Source organism: Parus major, chromosome 28, assembly GCF_001522545.3.
Source record: "Parus major isolate Abel chromosome 28, Parus_major1.1, whole genome shotgun sequence".
Classification (NCBI taxonomy): Eukaryota; Metazoa; Chordata; class Aves; order Passeriformes; family Paridae; genus Parus; species Parus major.
This window is the reverse complement of record NC_031797.1, coordinates 814,159-830,903: the sequence shown is the minus strand read 5'-3', so window position 1 is coordinate 830,903 and position 16,745 is coordinate 814,159. Positions and strand designations below refer to the sequence as shown.

Sequence of the window (16,745 nt, the reverse complement as noted above, 5' to 3'; positions counted from 1 at the left end):
AAGCAGTGTTGGGGGAGTACTGGGGTCACTGGGACCGTGGGATAAATCCTGGTGTCATGGGTACGTCCTGCTGGGTGGGTACTGGGGCTGCTGGGAGCGGTGGGGGAGGGTAGCAGAATCAGTGGATCAGCCCTGAAGTGGGCACTGGAGGTTACTGGGAGCGATGGGAAGACGGGAGTCACCGGAATGGGGCGGCGGCGAAGGGGCGCCGCCATGACGTTGCCCCTTTAAGGCGCTGACCACAGAGGGTCACTGCACATGCGTCCCAACTCTTTGTCGCTGCCCCTTTAAGGCTCTGCCCTGTCCACAATTCCTCGTCCCCACGCTGGCTGCTGATTGGTCGAGCCGCTAGCCGCGCGCGCGTGCCGCGTCTGCCAGCCGCGCCCCCCTTTCCGCCGCTTCCATCTGACGTCATCAGATCCAGCCAATCCGCGTGGGACTGCGCTCAACGAGTCGGCCCTGAGCGGCCAATCGGGGGCCGTGCGGCGGGAGCCTCGTTTGCATAATAATAGAGGGGCGTGGTCAGGTGAGCTGCGGCGGCGGCGGGTCCGGACGGGGGATCCTGTCGGGGGGGATCCTGTGGGGGGGAATCCTGTGGGGAGATCCTGTGGGGGGGCGCGTTCCTGTCGGGGTTCCTGGGGGGACCGGGGAATCGCGGGTGGAGGGCGGATTATGAGGGCGAACCCATTGGGGCTCCTCAGGAGGGAGGGCGAGACGGGGAGGGCTGGTGAGGGGGCGCGGAGCGTTGTGGGGACGAACCTGTTGGGGCTGCGATGGGTCTTGGTGGAGGGAGGTTTCTGCAGGGGAGGGCTCGGGGACGCTGGAGATGGCGGGTGGGAGGGGGGCCAGGCGGATAAGCCCGTGGGGGCTGCGATGGCTCCTCCAGGGATGGGGTGGATCAATAGGAGCGGGCGGGAGCTTGTTCCGGGTTCCTGGGAGCTGGGGGACGTGGAAGGGCCAGTAAGGGGCTGGTTGGCGAGAAGATGCCGTTCGGGGAGGGGTCCTGTGATTTCCCCACGAGAGGGAGACCTCCGAGGGGGGGTTCCGGCAGGGGGACCCCGGTGGGCACCACCGGCCCGATGGCAGTGCCAGCTGTGCTCTGTCCGCAGGGTGCTGACCGAGACCCCTGCCCATGGCCCACAGCACCAAGCAGCCGCCTGCCGCCCTGCTGTAAGTGCCACCACCTGCCACAGCGTCCTCCAGCTGCCCTGTTCTGTGTCAGTGCCCCTGGTGAAAAAGCGGCAGAAACTCACCCCCTTTCTATGCCTTGGGGGTGGTCTGTGTGTGCTGGGAAGGGATTGTCCCGCTCTGCTCTGCACTGGGGCAGCCTCACCTCCAGTGCTGGGGGCACTTGGGGCACCACAAGATGAGGAGGATCCAAAGCTGTTGGAGAGTGTCCAGAGGAGGGACACGGAGCTGGGGAAGGCTCTGAGGAGCAGCTGAGGGCACTTGGCTCGTTCAGCTGGAGCAGAGGAGACTGAGGGGAGGCTCCTCGGGGGCTGCAGCTCCTCCCGAGGGGAGGCGGAGGGGCAGGGGCTGAGCTCTGCTCTGGGACAGGGACAGGAGCCCAGGAAGGGCTGGAGCTGTGCCAGGGCTTGGGATGGATCTCAGGGCAAGGTTCTTCCCCCCGAGGCTGCTGGCACTGCCCAGGCTCCCCAGGGAATGGGCCCGGCCCCAAGGCTGCCAGAGCTCCAGGAGCGTTTGGACAGCGCTCTCAGGGATGCTCAGGGTGGGCTTGTTGGGGGGTCTGGGCAGGGTCAGGGGCTGCACTGATCATCCCTGAGGGTCTCTTCCAGCTCTGGCTATTTCAGGATTCTGTGATTCTAAGCTTCTTGGGAGATCAGAACCAGCAAGGGCTGAATTCCCATACGATTTGTGCTGTCCTAAGTTGGTCTTGGCTGTCCTGGTGTGGGGGCTAGTGGATGGGGAAGCGCCTCAGAGGTGGAGGAAGGTGGATGCCAGAGTGAACTGGCTGAGGCGGAATTTTGCCTGAGATAACTTTACATTTTAAAACATCCTTAGGCATTCAAGGAATCTGGATCACGTGGGGGGAGGGTGATCCGTCTGGTGCTGGAGGGTGTTGATGTGTTCCTGGTGAACAGGATGATGATGTGGACATCACTGGGAACATTGCTCTTGGAGCTGATAAAGCGAAAGGCTGGCCATGACCCTGCACAGCCTCAGAGGGTTCTTTTACCCCAGGAGCTGAGAGAAGAGGTGGTCTCACACCCTCCTGTCGGGTTTTTTTGTGAGTGTGGGGGTGTAGGGCTCTGGTTAGCCTCTGGTCCTGGTGGAGGGACTTGTCCCACTTCATCTGCAAGGGCCAGTGTAGTGGCAGCTCATTGCTGTGGGCTCAGGGAAGTGGCCTCCTAAATTAACTACAAGGATGGCTTGTCTGGGGTAAATGGATAACAATAGCTTGGGGTCTCTGCAGGGATTGGGGTTTGCTCCAGGTACATGATGTGGCAAACACAAGGAAAATTCTGAGGTGCATCCTGAGCAGGTTGAGATCACTGTGGCTTTTGGCACATGTGTGTGCCAGGGCTTGTGTTTGGCCCTGGGCTGGTTCCCAAGTCTGGAGATCTGGTTGGAACCCAAGCGAGCATCATTTGGTGATACTCGGGAGCCCTTTGTGGTTTCCCTGATGTAGTGAGGACATTTCCAGCAGAGCAGGAGCTGCCTTGAGGACCCAGGGGTGTGAATGGGACAGGGATGGAGCCAACTGGAGGAGGTGCCAGGGGGGCTTGGGGTGCCCCAGGGTGATGCTGTGGTGGGACATGGAAGCTCTTTTCACCCAGAGTGGGACTTGCGGGTGCTCAGTGGGGCAGGGAGGCTCTGCCTGAAGCAGCTGCTGATCCATAAAGCCATGGCAGTGACCTGGGAGTGGGGCTGGGCCCCACGGTGCAGCCGCTTGAGGTGTCAGGGAGGTGTCACAGACAGCACAAACCTGCTGGGATGGTTGTGGCTGGAGCCCTGCCCTCACCCTCTGCCTCCAGGTTCCTTGGGTGTGGGTGATGCTTCCAGGTGGTGTCCCTGGCACCAGGATCCAAACCCCTGTGGCTCCTCCTCTCTTGCAGAATCCCTTGGGACTCCCCACCAAGGTGTGTCCCAAGGTGACAGGCAGGGATGTGACTGTCAATGTTACCTGATCCCAAGAGCTGATCCCCATCCAAATGTCTCTGATGAGTCCCAGGTCTGCCACCAGACCTCAGGGCAGCTTTAGTGTGCAGGACTGCCCTGCTAAGCTGGGCTCTGCTTCAGTGCCATCACTCTGATGTATCCTCCCCTCTTGGGAACAAGGGCTCCATGGCCAGTGCAACGTTTGGGTCCGTTTGAGTAAGGGGATTTGGGGAATCTGGTGAGTGTGAGGTCATACTGCTGGGGGATGTGTCACTGTTGGCCCCCATGTGTCCCAGCCCTCTCTGATGGTGCTCTCTGGCTGCAGACATACCACGGGCAAGGCTCAGCATGGAAACTTCCTGGTGGCCATCAAACAGGAGAAGGGAGAGTCAGCGCGGGTGGGCGGGGAGAAGCCGGAGGAGGAGGTGAGTCCCAGAGCCTGTGTCCCTTCTCACACGATCCCCAAGAGTGGGGCCCAAGGTGCCTGGCCTGGGGCTGTCCCTGTCCCTCTGCTTGCCCTGCACCAGCCCACATGTGGCTGTGGCCATGGGCCAAGGAAGGGCTCAGACTTTTCCTTGAGGACTGTGTGGCCCAGGTGGGCCTGGGGGCTGTTCCTGTGTCCCACTGATGTGATGGCTCTGATCCCTGATGGGCTGTCCTTTCCCCATGGGTGCCAGCCGGTGAAGAAGAGGGGCTGGCCCAAGGGCAAGAAGAGGAAGAAGATCCTTCCCAATGGCCCCAAAGCCCCTGTGACGGGCTACGTGCGCTTCCTGAATGAGCGGCGCGAGCAGATCCGCACGCAGCATCCTGACCTGCCCTTCCCAGAGATCACAAAGATGTTGGGAGCAGAGTGGAGCAAACTGCAGCTCTCAGAAAAGCAGGTACTAGCCCCCAGGGAAGATCCCCCCAGGCTGGACAGCTCCAGAGCCTTCTCCCCAAACCCCTGAGCTTGCTGTCCCCAGTGCTGGGGAGGGGGAGCTGGGGCAGGGAGGGGTCAGCAGCTCCTGGGAGCCTGGGTTGGGCAGGCTGAGGTACCTCTGTGCCACAGCGGTACCTGGACGAGGCTGAGCGGGAGAAGCAGCAGTACATGAAGGAGCTGCGGGAATATCAGCAGTCAGAGGCCTACAAAATGTGCACGGAGAAGATCCAGGAGAAAAAGATCAAAAAAGGTGGGTTGTGGGAGCAATGGCTGCCAGAATCCAGCCAGGTGATGCCAGAGCCTTTTGGGAACATGAGTCTGGCCCCTGGGGTGACCTCCTTCCTCTGCTGCAGAGGACATGGGCACGGTGGCTGTGAACACCCTACTCAACGGACACCCGCACAAGGTAAGGCCTTATCAGGTCTGTCTGTATGTGGGGAAACTGAGGCACGTTGCACTGCTGGGCTGGCTGTAGATGTGGGTGGGCAGAGGGAATTCTGGGACTGTGAGTCCCAGGTTCCTGGAGGGTTGGGAGGCAGAGCGTAGCCATCCTCCCTCTCCACTTGCCAGGCAGGGGCAGTCCTCATCCTGTCCCAGTACCCTCATCAGCCAAGGTGTTGGGGTCCCCTCTTGGTGGGCTCAGCCCTGCCCAACCCCTCCCTCTTGTCCCTCAGGCTGGCGAGTGCAGCGACACTTTCTCTACCTTTGATGTGCCCATCTTCACCGAGGAGTTCTTGGACCAAAACAAGGGTAGGAGGGCTGTGGAGGGTCCTTGGTGCCTGTATGGAGGGACCAGGTGCTGGCTGGAACCTGGATGTTGGTGATACAGAGCTGCTTGGAAGAGCCGTGTGTGGGGCAGGGTTTGGAATGAGGGGGGCAGGGTCTGTCCCTGCGGACACGATGCTGTCCCGGCAGCCCGGGAGGCCGAGCTGCGGCGCCTGCGCAAGATGAACACGGAGTTTGAGGAGCAGAACGCCATCCTGCAGAAGCACACGGAGAGCATGAACTGCGCCAAGGAGAAGCTGGAGCAGGAGCTGGCGCAGGAGGAGCGGCAGACCCTGGCCCTGCAGCAGCAGCTCCAGTCTGTGCGGCAGGCCCTCACTGCCAGCTTTGCCTCCCTCCCCATCCCCGGTGAGTTGGGGGTAGCCATGGGGTCCTCCAGCTGCTGGGACTCCTACTTGGGCAGAGGGGCGCTGAGGAGTCCCCCCAGCCAATGCAGGGAGCACTGTGGGACAGTGGGGTGGTGGTAGGTGCTCATCTGCTGCTGGGGTGGGATCCTGCAGCACTTGAGGAGCTTTCCAGGAAGCTTTCCAGAGATGTGACAGCCAGCTGGCTTCTCTGTCCTGAGACAGGGCAGGCTGGCATCCCTCCTTCTCTGCAGCCACACTCACAGCTGCACCCCAGATTGGCCCAAATCCCTGTGTTCCTAGACTTGTGCCACTGCAGGAGGTGGCATCTGGTGCTGGGGTCCCTTCTGCAGTTCCCACCTCATGAACAGGGTTGAGTGGGAACCTGCTGGCCCCGCTCACTGAGCTGTCACCTCACAGGCACTGGGGAGACCCCCACGCTGAGCACCCTGGACTTCTACATGGCCAAACTGCACAGTGCCATTGAGAGCAACCCCCTGCAGCACGAGCCCCTGGTGCTGCGTGTCAAGGAGATCCTGTCCCGGATTGCCAGGTGAGTGCAGGGCTGGGGCTGTGGCACAGGTGTCCACATGGGGATACAGAGTTGAGCTTGAGCTGGTGGTGATAGGAGCTGAGCAGGGAAGGTGTGGATGGAGATGGGCATCCAGCTGCTCCAGGGAGCTGTGGGAGAGGGAAGCCCAGTTCCTGAATTCAGGAGGTGTCCCCATGTCCAAAGATGCTGATCTGCTGGAGCCAGTCCAGAGGAGGCCACGGAGCTGCTCCAAGGGCTGGAGCCCCTCTGCTCTGGAGCCAGGCTGGGAGAGCTGGGGGTGCTCACCTGGAGAAGAGAAGGCTCCAGGGAGAGCTCCGAGCCCCTTGCAGGGCCTAAAGGGGCTCCAGGAGAGCTGGAGAGGGACTGGGGACAAGGCCTGGAGGGACAGGACACAGGGAATGGCTCCCAGTGCCAGAGGGCAGGGCTGGATGGGATATTGGGAAGGAATTGTTGGCTGGGAGGGTGGGCAGGCCCTGGCACAGGGTGCCCAGAGCAGCTGGGGCTGCCCCTGGATCCCTGGCAGTGCCCAAGGCCAGGCTGGACGGGGCTTGGAGCAGCCTGGGATGGTGGGGGGTGTCCCTGCCATGGCAGAGGGAGGAGCTGGATGAACTTTAGGACCACTTCCAGTCCAAACTGTTGTGGGATTCTGTGACTCAACTGTGCTTTTCTCCCTCCTCAGTGAACACTTGTGAGAGGACCAGTCCTTCCAGACCCCAGGCCTGGCTGGACCCTGGGCCTGTCCCTTGGAGCTCACTCAAGGGACAGTCTCTGCAGGGGGTCTGGCTGCTCCCCCTGCCCCTCGCACCTTCCTGCAGCTGGGACCCCCCAGCCTGGACTGCCCAACCCACGACTGCACCAGCCCCAGGGACCTTGAGCTTCGGGGGACAAGCGGTGACCAGGCTGAGAGCCCAGCTGGGACAGCACTGGGAGAGGGTCAACATTGGTGTGAGCACCCCCGACTCTCCCCTGGGCCCCCCAGCCCTGCCTTGCCAGCCAGGGGCTGCCTGAAGCCTGACTGGGGCAGCACTGGTGGGTTTAGGCCTGGAGTGAACACACCCCTTTAGGGTGAACCGGGGCTGTGGGGATGGGGGACACTGAGGAGTGACTGGGACCCCCTTGGTCCTGGTGCTGCCTCCTGCCCCCTGGCCAGTTTAGGAGCCCCTTGGTCCCATCCCAGCAAGGCCTTGAGGGCAAATCCTTCCTGCTGCCTGCCTCAGCTTTTATTTAATGGGTGCCTTCAGCCCCTACCCCTGTCACTGTGCTTGGCTCCCCTCCTTCCCCTTCATCTCTGGGACCAGGCAGCGAGCTTCTGAAAGCAATAAAATTCTTCAGGCCAGAGGGGAGCTGGAACTGACCCCCTCCTGGAGCAGGGAGCACAGGAGAACTGGGCCTGGCCTCTTCCCATGGTGGGGACCCCTGGAAGAAGGGAGCTGGGACCCACCTTGTCCTGGGGTGGGGACCTCTGTAGCAGTGGAGCTGTGACCGACCCCTTCCTGCTTGCAGGGATCCTGGGTGTGCTGCACTGGCTTTTGCCTCCTGCCCCCTTTTGCCTGAGCCCCCTTGCTCTTGTGGGACCACTGTGCTGGCAGCCGGGGTTGGGGCTGGTGTCCCTGGGACTGCCTGTCATTAATCTCAGACTGTGTAATTAGAGAGTGTCTTATTTTCTTACTTAGCACTACATGGGCCTGGCCCTGGCCCTGGGTCTGATGGGGACCGGGGTGTTCCCACCCCTCCCTCGCTTGCCAGGCCTGCGCTGTGCATCTGCCATTTGCCATCTCCTGGTGCCCCTGGGCTGGGGATGGAGATGGGAGCAAATAAATGTCGGAGAAAACCACTCTGGTCCCTGTGTGTTTGGGCTCAGTGGAAGCTCTGGAGCTGATCCTGGGGTTGCTGGGGTGGATCCACGGGTGGCAACCCTGAGCCCATCACTGCATCCCCAGCTGGGGAGGATGTGAGGTGCTGGCTCTGGGCCGGCTGCTCTCCCACCTCCAGCCTGGCCGGGGCTCTTCCTACGTGGCAGAGCTCACCCGATCCTCGCGGGTGACCTGCGCCACCGGCTCAGGTTCCCGGGCGGGGGGATCACCTTACGGCCGGCGGGGAGCCAGCCCCATCCATAATTCAGCAGCGCCGCAGGGATGCAGCGGGCGGGCAGGCACGGCCAGCGGCCCCCCGAGGGCGGCCCCATGGAGAACGGTGTGGGGCAGGAGCCGGGGACCCCCGAGCCGCCCGGCCCCGCAGCTCCCCGGGCTCCCCGCAGCCGCCCCAGGCTGGTGTTCCACACGCAGCTGGCCCACGGCAGCCCCACGGGGCGCATCGAGGGCTTCACCAACGTCAAGGAGCTCTACGCCAAAATCGCCGAGGTCTTCGACATTTCGCCCACCGAGGTGAGGGGCTGTGGCCTGGGGAGGGGTCTTTGTGCCCCAGACAGGGACACCCACCCTGTGGCACTGTCTGTAGTCTGTGCTCCCACAGGTTCCCAGATGCTTGCAAATGTAGTCCCCAAAATTTTCTGGAAGAGTGTTACGGGCTCAGGGTTGCGTTGGCTCCTCTGGGGAGGGCTTAGGGACTCTGTGCCTCAGTTTCCTCCCCCCCCAATATGTGGCAGGGAGCCGTGGCTTCCAGTTCCCTGGCTGATTCCAGCTGCCTGGAGCTGTGGGAAGGTGCACAGGGATGGGGCATTGCAGGGTCCCCAGGCAGGCTGTGGGTCCCTGGGCCCCTCTGTTCTAGCAGTGCCCAGACCTGACCGAATCCCCCTGAACTGGCCGTGGCTCCTCTGACACGTCTTGCCCTACTGGAGCATCCCCAGTCCCTGCTGACGGGGTTCCTCGGGGCAGATCCTCTTCTGCACGCTCAACACGCACAAAGTGGACATGCAGAAGCTGCTGGGGGGACAGATTGGCCTGGAGGATTTCATCTTCGCCCACGTCCGGGGCGAGACCAAGGAGGTGGAGGTGACCAAGACAGAGGACGCGCTTGGCCTCACCATCACAGACAACGGGGCCGGCTACGCCTTCATCAAGGTGAACCCCCAGGACCGTGCTGGGGCTGGCACAGCCCTGGGGACTGTGGCCCTGCAGGTGACATCCCCTGTGCATCTCCTCCCTGGGACCAGGCTCCTCCCTGACTCCCCACTTCAGCCCTTCCCTGGCTCCACCCTGGCCCTGGGGGTCTTCCCTGCCATGGGGAGGTTTGGGAGAGCTTCCCTGCCTGACCTGGCTACCAAAGGGCATGGGACCCCTGAGGTGGTTGTGTGTGGGTCGAGATGGGGGCTGTGTCTGACTGTCCCATTGTGCCATCACTGTGTGCCTGTCCCACCCGGTCCCCAGAGGATCAAGGAGGGGAGCATCATCAACCGGCTGCAGACAGTGTGTGTGGGGGACAGCATCGAGGCCATCAACGACCACACCATCGTGGGCTGCCGGCACTACGAGGTGGCCCGGATGCTGCGGGAGCTGCCGCGGGCTCAGCCCTTCACCCTGCGCCTGGTCCAGCCCAAAAAGGCCTTCGGTGAGTTGGGAAGGTCCCCCTGCTCTCGCCCTGGGGACCCTGGGATCATCCCCAGCTCCCTGTGGCCCTGCAGCCCCACCCCCGCCCCAGCGACCAAGTGCCTCCCAGGGTTCTGCCCCATGTGTTCACCCCTCTGCACCCCCACTATGTGTGTGTGTACCCCACAGCCCTGGGGCACCCCCTTACCCCCTTGCTCTGTGTGCGTTGTCTCGAGCATCCGTGAGCACCCCATAACCACGAGCATCCCCACCCGGCACCCCCGGATGCTCCTGACACAGTCCCCCCATCCCACACACGGCTCACCCTGCGGTGCCTCTGGGCGGGTGGGGGGTGCCAGGTCCTGCCTGTGCCCTCATCCCCCAACCTGGGCACAGACATGATCGGGCAGCGGACACGGACAGGAAAATCCCCAGGCGAAGGCAGAGTAGTGGCCAGCGGGAAGGAAACGCTGCGGCTGCGGACACAGGGTCCGGCCGTGCTGGAGGAGGAGGTAAGGCCCACCCCGAGCTCCCCACCCCGAGCCTGTGGCTGCTCACACTGTGCCAGGGTGGGGATAAGCATCCCTGTGCCCCTGGGTGCCCCCTGTGCTGCCCGGCACTCACCCCCCGTGCCCCTCGCCCCCAGCCCAGCCCCTCCGAGGAAGAAGCTGCCCGGCGAGTGGACGATCTGCTGGAGAGTTACATGGGCATCCGCGACAGCGAGCTGGGTGAGGAGGGGGCCTAGACCCTGACCCAGAGCTGCCCTACCCCTGAGCTGCCCCTGTCCTCACCCTCACCCCTACCCCAACCCTGCCCCTTCCCCTGCCCCTGCTCTGATGCAGCTCCTCCCGACCCAGCCCCCGCCTCTTCCCCTGCTCCTGTCCCAGCCCCTCACACTGGCCCTGATCTCCCTCTTCTCCCAACAGCCTCGACGATGGTGGAGGCGGCCAAGGGCAGCCCCAGCGTAGCCCAGCTTGCCCAAGGGCTGGACTCGGTGCTGGGAGAGTTTGCCTTCCCCCAGGAGTTTGTGGCCGAGGTGTGGGCAGCCGTCTGCCACGCCAAGGGGAATAAGGAGTAGCTGGGGGGCAGGTGTTGCCCCTCGCTTTTGTCCCCTCCCCATGTCCCCACCTCATCCCCACCCCATATGGGGCTGAGGTGCTGGTGGGGGTTCCCATCCTGCCCCTCACACCCACCTGAGCAGCACCTAGATCTGTCCCTTGGGTTGGGGGGCAGAAGGGACCCAACCCAAGCACCTTCCTGAGGATCCCCCTTGCACACCCCCCCCAAATGTGGTGGGCAGTGGCTGTGGCTCATTAAAGGAGAGATTGAAGGAGAAGGGCTGTTGCTCTGATTGTCAGCAGGGTGAGTTCCCCCCAGGTACCCTCCCTGGGCCCCCCTCAAGATTGTCACCCCCAGTGGGCACCAAGAGCTGCACGAGCTGTGTTTTATTGGGGACGGGGAGGGGGAAGCAGCCCTGTGCCCCCTGACAGCCCCTTGGGTATCAGGCTTGAGGAGGGGGAGGCCCCTGGATGCAGGTGATGAGGATCCACTGCAGGGGTGGGATGGGGGGATGGCCGTGTCCCCCTGCCCAGGGCCCGTCCCCAGGGCTGCTACTGCAGGACGGAGCCAGCGGTGAGTTTGCGGGGCAGGGAGGGGGTGAGGGACACGATGGAGGGCCGGGGGTGCAGCCGGGGATACACACGCTGCAGCACAGCCCTGCGGAACAGGATGTAGACCCAGGGGTCCAGGATCTGGTTCCAGGTGACCATGCGGATGTAGATCAGCAGCATCTCCTGTGTGTCCGTGGGCAACACCTGTGCCTGGCCAGGCAGGTGCTGCAGGACCATCTGGACAATGAAGATCTGGGGGCAGAAGGAGGCAAAGTGTCAGTGGAGGATCCATGAGCTGCTCCAGGAGTGATGAAGATCGAGGCACTGAGCCTCTTGGAGGAGTCCTGACCTAGTTTGGGGCATTGGGGAGCACCTGCTCTGCCTGTCACCAGGGGCCAGCTCAGGGTCTAGAGATGTGACAGGGGGATACTGGCAGGGAAGGCCTTATCAAGGGGACACCCCCAGACCTGGAACCTCACTAATAAGGACATGGAAGGGACACAGTGAAAGCTGGGACCCTGCTGTCAAGGATGTGGGACACTATGCCCCAGGAGGCACACGGAGGGACCTGGGGGGAACACACCAAGACTGAGGCCCCACAAGGAGGAACAGGTTACATGGAGACCCCCACAAGGAGGAATGGGGGGACATTGAAGGCCCAGGAGGGACCTGGAGGAGTGGTGATGGGGCACACTAGGACAGGGGCCTCACCAGGAGAGGCATCCAGCAGATGGTGGCAATAATCATGATGCCCACGAGCTGCACCATCATCTCCACCTCGCTGTCACGGCGCCGCTTCACTGACTCGCGGTCGTGGTAGACGCGGCAGAGCGTGACCACGCTGACGGTGTTGAGGATGAAGGAGAGCAGCACGGAGAGGATGCCCAGCAGTGCAAAGAGCAGGCAGAAGACAACATCGCCTGTGTCGGGCAAGAGGGTGAGGAAGCACCAGGAGCCAGGGAACTGCAGCGTGTACCGGCCCAGCCCGAACACCGGCAGCAGTCCCAGCAAGCAGGAGAAGCCCCACACCAGCCCCACAATGGCCCAAGCACGGCGCTTGGAGAGGCTGGTGGAGCGGGAGAAGGGGCGGTTGATGCCCAAGAACCTCTCCCCAGCCATGGTGGCCCCCAGCAGCAGCGGACACTGCCCAAAGAAGACCATGGAGAATCCAAGGAAGTTGCAGAGGTGGCAGCCAGGGTCCACCTCAGCCCAGGAGAACTTGGTGAAGTGGTAGGGGATGATGACCGAGGCTGTCACCAGCAGTCCCATGAAGTCTGTGACCACCAGCCCACAGAGGAAGATGAGGAAGGAGGAGCGGGCCTGGCTGGAGAGCTTGCGGGAAGAGCTGACCAGGACACAGAGGGCAAAGAGGTTGGAACAGAGGCCGATGAGGCCAAAGGCCGTGGAGAACCAGGGTGAGGCGATGCTGTTCTGTGCACTGGCACGGCCATCACTGGCATTGAAAACCCCAAAACATGAGTCTGCCTGCCCAGCCATGCTGCTGTTCGGGGGCTCCATGTCCTGCACTCCCTCCTGCTCCTTCCAGCAGCTTCAGGCACCCTCCTGGCTCTGCTCCATGGCTGGAGTCCCCTGCTGCTGCCAGCAGCAGTCCTGCCTTGCCCTGCAGGGGGAACAGAGGGAATTTAAGGCTGTTCTCCATTGCCAAGCCCACCCATCATCCATCCTAAACCTGCAGATACAGAGTCCTCCAGGGGCTGTGGAGAGGGACACCATGGTGGAACCCCAGCCCAGGGAGGGGGGCACCAGGGCAGGACCTGGCTCATGCTGGCCCCAGGCACAGCTGCAGTGGGTGCCAAGGGCTGCAGCCCCACAGCTCCTGGCATTAACTGTCCCCAGCCATGAGCCACGTGGTGCTGCAGCCATGAGGCCGAATCCCTGCAGAGGGTGCTGGGGGAAACTCAGCATTGACAGCCTGGCTCCCTCCTGCCCCAGGGAGACACAGCCAGAGACGCCTGGGCCATCACACTCTGAAGGATGCAGGCGGCGTGGCTGCACCAGGACATGATCCTGAAGCTCTGCCTATCCCTGAGCGTAAACCCCTGGCCCATTGTGAAGATGCTCCATTCCTCCAGTGTTCTGGGGAAACGTGAGGTACCCCATGTTTGAGGTACCCCAGGTTTGAAGCTCTGCTGCAACCCTGGCACCATTGCCAAACCACAGCCAGTGTGGGTGACAGACCTGCTCTGCCCTCCCAGCTCCCCTCACAGTGGGAGCTCTGGGTTTGTCAGCAGGACAGTGGCTGAGACAGGGATGGCTGTGGACAGCCTGGTCAGTGCCACTCTGCCTTGCTTGGGCAGGGAAGTATCTGGAAATCATAGAATAATGGGATATCTGAGTTGGAAGGGACCCACAAGGCTCATCAAGTCCAACTCCTACATGGCCCTCCATTGCAAGTTAGTCTAGGCTGCAAATGGGATGATGTGGGCCAGGACAGAGACATGGCAACAGTGGGGACTGGACAACCTGGGGACACAGACCCTGGCAGAGACCAGACCCCTCCTCTCCTCCGGGGACCCATTTCTCCAGGCTGTGAATGTTCCTGCCACCTCACTTGGCCCAGCTCACCCTCCTAGCTGACATGGTCCTCAGCCCAATGGCCCCAGTAGAATGCCTAGTGGTAGTGGAATGCCTTACCCCAACCTGCCATCCCTGCAAAGCCCCCCCTGTGGGGTCCCTCCATTGTGCAGGGTGATGGCACTGCCACCTGGCTTCTGTCCCCAAGTTAAATCTCACACCAACTCTGATCACTGCCAACCCATCAATGGCCTGGCTCTGGGTCCCCATGCTGTGTCCCTCACCCAGACACCCCTCAGCACCAACCCCTCTCTGACCCCTGGTGCACGGGAAGCCACAGGGCTGCGAGCTGCTGCACACACGCGAGGCACACACTGATCCCACAGCCTGGCCAGGCTGGGATGGGGCCAGGCATTGCAACATCCTCTTGGGCCTCATCCCGGCGACACACGGGGCGAGGGTGCCAGCACCTACCCAGTGCAGCAGCGCCCTGCCCGTGCCCTGTGACAGGACCTGCAGCCCAGGGGAGCAGGGCCAGGGATGGTGGTGGTGGTGGTGGTGGTGGCTCGTCCCCATCTGTCCTTGTGTGGGGGGCTGGCAAAGCATGGTGGTGAATCACTGCGAGAGTGGGCCTGGCTTTTTCCATGAGCCAAGAGTGAAAACTTGCTGCTGTTTGTTCTCACTGGTCCCTGAGGGACTACATCAGCCCCAGAGGCGTCAGCCCTGCAGACATGTGGTGAGGCCTCAGCATGATGTTCTAAGACCCTGAGGAGTCACCAGCCTTTCCCACATCCTCTGAGAGGTGACAAAGTCACCCCTGCAGCACAGTGATACCATGCAAGTGCCTGGTGCACCAGTCCCACTCCAGCTGTCCCTTGCCATGCACCTGCCCACACTCAGGGTGCTGTCCCCAGACATGTTCCCCTTGTCCCAGGGTGCTCCCTCTGCTCACTGGGGCTCAAGAGCCCATGGGGTGATGCTGCCCTGCTGTACCTATTACCTGGGTATTCACAGCCACAGGATGCTCTTGGCTGCTCCCTGGCTCACTGTGGCAGGGCATGACCCCTCCCTACAGTGTCCAGTGGAGGGGGAGTCCTCCCTGCAGTGGTACCTTGGCCAGACAAGGAGGCAGCAGCCCCAGAAGCTCCAAATTCCACCATTACCTACATCCCCTCCCTGCCCTCCCTTCACCTCCTGCCTTGACACAACCACAAGCTGGACCCTCATCCACTGCCCACTGCAGCCTGGACAGGGACCCCAGGGGCTTGGAGGGCTCTGAGTTGGGCTCAGGGGCTGAGCAGCTGGGATCCCCCTGTGCAGAACTGCCTCAGCTGGGCACAGCACCTAGAGGGAATCAAATATTTACAAGGGGCCACTTTGCAGCCACAGGAGAGAAAGAGAACCCCTGCTGTGCCAGAACACACCAGTGGGTGCCTCTAGGAAGAGGTTCATGTGGGGGCGGAGGGTCCCCACTTGCCATTTCCCCCCCATCAAGGCCAGCCTCTGCAGGAGGATGCATGTGGGGACAGCAGGTCCTGCAGAACAGAAATTCTGAGCCCAGGGACTGTCCCCACTGGCCCCCTGTGCTCGGGTTTGGGGTTCTGGACCCAGCAAAATGGACATGCCATGGGAGCAAGGGTTTGGCAAGGGGTGCTGGGGTAAAATCCTAAAGGAGAGGAGCTAGCTCTGAAATGTTCTGCTGGAGGCTGTGAGGCACTGGTAGTGGGGTGTTGGGGGTTGATGCAGGCACTAATGGGGCTTCTGGCAGGTTTGGGTCCTGCTGCAGATGCACCAAGGCTGCCCTACCTCTGCTGGGCACTGCTTCCTGCCCTGGCCACATCCGAGGGGAGTGAGGGAAAGGCAGATGGGGAGTGTGGGAGGCTGCTCCTTATCAGCTTCTGCCCCAGCTTGTTGTTTCCCCAGACTTCCCCAGGCAGGATTGGGCATGGGGCCTGGACAGGGCTTGCAAGATCAGGCCGAGGTGGGGGTTGGAAGGGGAGAGGCATCACATACCTGCAAAGGGACTCCCAAACCCCCCAGGTGTACCCTCGGCCTGGGGTCTGCCACTGGATGCGATGCTTAGCCAGGGTGCAGCCATGCAGAAGATGCTGCAGGGCATTTGCACTTCTCCCTTCTGTGGCCAGTCTCTGCTTGCTGGACCTCTCCAGGACAATGACTTTCTCTGCATGATCCCTTCTGTCTCCACAGCCTGATGCCTCTGGTGCAGGTGCTCTCAGAGACACTGTGTCACATGTTGGGGATGGATGTGGTCCTGCTGCCACCTCCCTCTAGGCTGGGGCTCTGGGGTATCAAATCAAGTCGAGGTCATCAGCTGAGACAGGAAAGGCCATGGGGATGAGGACTTGGCATGAGTGTTCCTCCCTGGGCCCACAACCATCACAAGGACCTGCTCCTGAAGAAGTTGGCCTGGCCTACAGCAGGGACATCCCTAGAACACTCAGGACAGAGGACATTCCTGGGAAGCAGTGACACACAGGATGGTTCCTGCCAGGCATGGTAACTGTCCTCGCTTATCCCTGTGGTGGCACAGGGCAGAGGTCCCCAACCTCGCTGACTGGGAAACAACTGGCACCATCCCCATTCCAAACTCCAGGGCCCAGGAGCTGGGCAGGCGGTGGCTGGAGGATCAACCCGGATGCCCTGGAGTGAGAAGCTGGGGCTGGGCAGCCCTGGGGCACCGGGCCCGCCCCCCCCGCCCCGCGGCTGCCCCCGCCCGCAGCATCGCGGCACCTCGAGGGCTTCAAGGCTGCTGGGCCGCCCACTCCGACAGCCCGAAATAGACCCTTCCTTTCCCGGCCCTTTCCTGAGCCTTTCCCGGTCCTTCTCCGGCTCTTCCCAGAGGAGCCAGCGGCACATGGGGGCGGGCAGGGTGGAACCATCCCGGCGGGGGAGCCCCGAAAGTCGAAGATCTGCCCGTCGCGGACCCTCGGTCCCGGGGACAGAGAAACGACGGGGGAAGCGGGGACACCATGTGTCCGTCCCCCACTATGGGGTCTCCGCTTCCCCTCCCCCGAAACGCATTCAGTCCTCAGGGTTGTGTGCGAACCCGGCGGCCGAGCCGGCCGCGAACGCCCCGAGAGCCCTGGGAGCCCCTGGAGCCCCGACCGCCGCACCCAAGAGCCCCGCACAGCCTCTCCGTTCGTCTCAACCCTACGGTTTGCCCGCCCATCCCATTCTCTGTCCGTCCATCCCAGTCTTCTGGGCTCTTTGTCCTTCACACCCCTCTTGGCCCTGTATCTCTCGCCCCCCTCCAGCGCCCTCCTCCCCGCGCAAACCCGAGCCCTACCTCGCTGCCGGCGGGGCCCTCCCCGGCTCGGCTCGGCTCAGTCCGGCTCGGCTCGGTCCGGCTCGGCTCGGCTCGGCTCGGCTCGGCTC

The 16,745-nt window shown here is 62.5% G+C and overlaps 3 protein-coding genes across 7 annotated transcripts in view; 2 read left to right on the top strand and 1 right to left on the bottom strand.

Moving 5' to 3' along the window:
• The first annotated feature begins 305 nt into the window (after positions 1-305).
• On the top strand, positions 306-7,553 carry HMG20B (high mobility group 20B). 3 transcript variants are annotated; one of them, XM_033520213.1, is made up of 10 exons: positions 306-526; positions 1,110-1,170; positions 3,446-3,545; positions 3,798-4,001; positions 4,169-4,289; positions 4,393-4,445; positions 4,714-4,789; positions 4,955-5,170; positions 5,587-5,719; positions 6,399-7,553. In XM_033520213.1, the coding sequence occupies exons 2-10, from the start codon at positions 1,133-1,135 to the stop codon at positions 6,409-6,411; spliced, it is 954 nt and encodes a 317-aa protein (XP_033376104.1). In that variant the 5' UTR covers positions 306-526; positions 1,110-1,132; the 3' UTR covers positions 6,412-7,553. The 3 variants fall into 3 exon arrangements, with proteins under 3 accessions (XP_033376104.1, XP_015507041.1, XP_015507039.1); XM_015651555.1 differs by having other exon boundaries at positions 525-546; XM_015651553.3 differs by lacking the exon at positions 306-526 and having other exon boundaries at positions 904-1,170.
• A 219-nt stretch (positions 7,554-7,772) lies between these two features.
• On the top strand, positions 7,773-10,534 carry GIPC3 (GIPC PDZ domain containing family member 3). Of its 2 annotated transcripts, XM_015651549.3 has the most exons (6): positions 7,773-8,103; positions 8,554-8,739; positions 9,046-9,226; positions 9,601-9,716; positions 9,851-9,932; positions 10,131-10,534. In XM_015651549.3, the coding sequence occupies exons 1-6, from the start codon at positions 7,855-7,857 to the stop codon at positions 10,280-10,282; spliced, it is 966 nt and encodes a 321-aa protein (XP_015507035.1). In that variant the 5' UTR covers positions 7,773-7,854; the 3' UTR covers positions 10,283-10,534. The 2 variants fall into 2 exon arrangements, with proteins under 2 accessions (XP_015507035.1, XP_015507033.1); XM_015651547.3 differs by having other exon boundaries at positions 8,554-9,226.
• Positions 10,535-10,634: 100 nt separating this feature from the next.
• The window catches only part of TBXA2R (thromboxane A2 receptor), a 7,629-nt gene continuing 1,518 nt past the window's right edge, over positions 10,635-16,745 (bottom strand). For both annotated transcript variants that reach the window (XM_033520179.1, XM_015651550.3), the window contains exons 2-3: positions 11,526-12,435; positions 10,635-11,066 (exon numbers count right to left, since the gene is read on the bottom strand). In XM_033520179.1, coding sequence (XP_033376070.1) covers positions 10,815-11,066; positions 11,526-12,332 — 1,059 coding nt within the window. In that variant the 5' untranslated portion in view covers positions 12,333-12,435 and the 3' untranslated portion in view covers positions 10,635-10,814. The remainder of the gene's footprint in view (positions 11,067-11,525; positions 12,436-16,745) is intronic.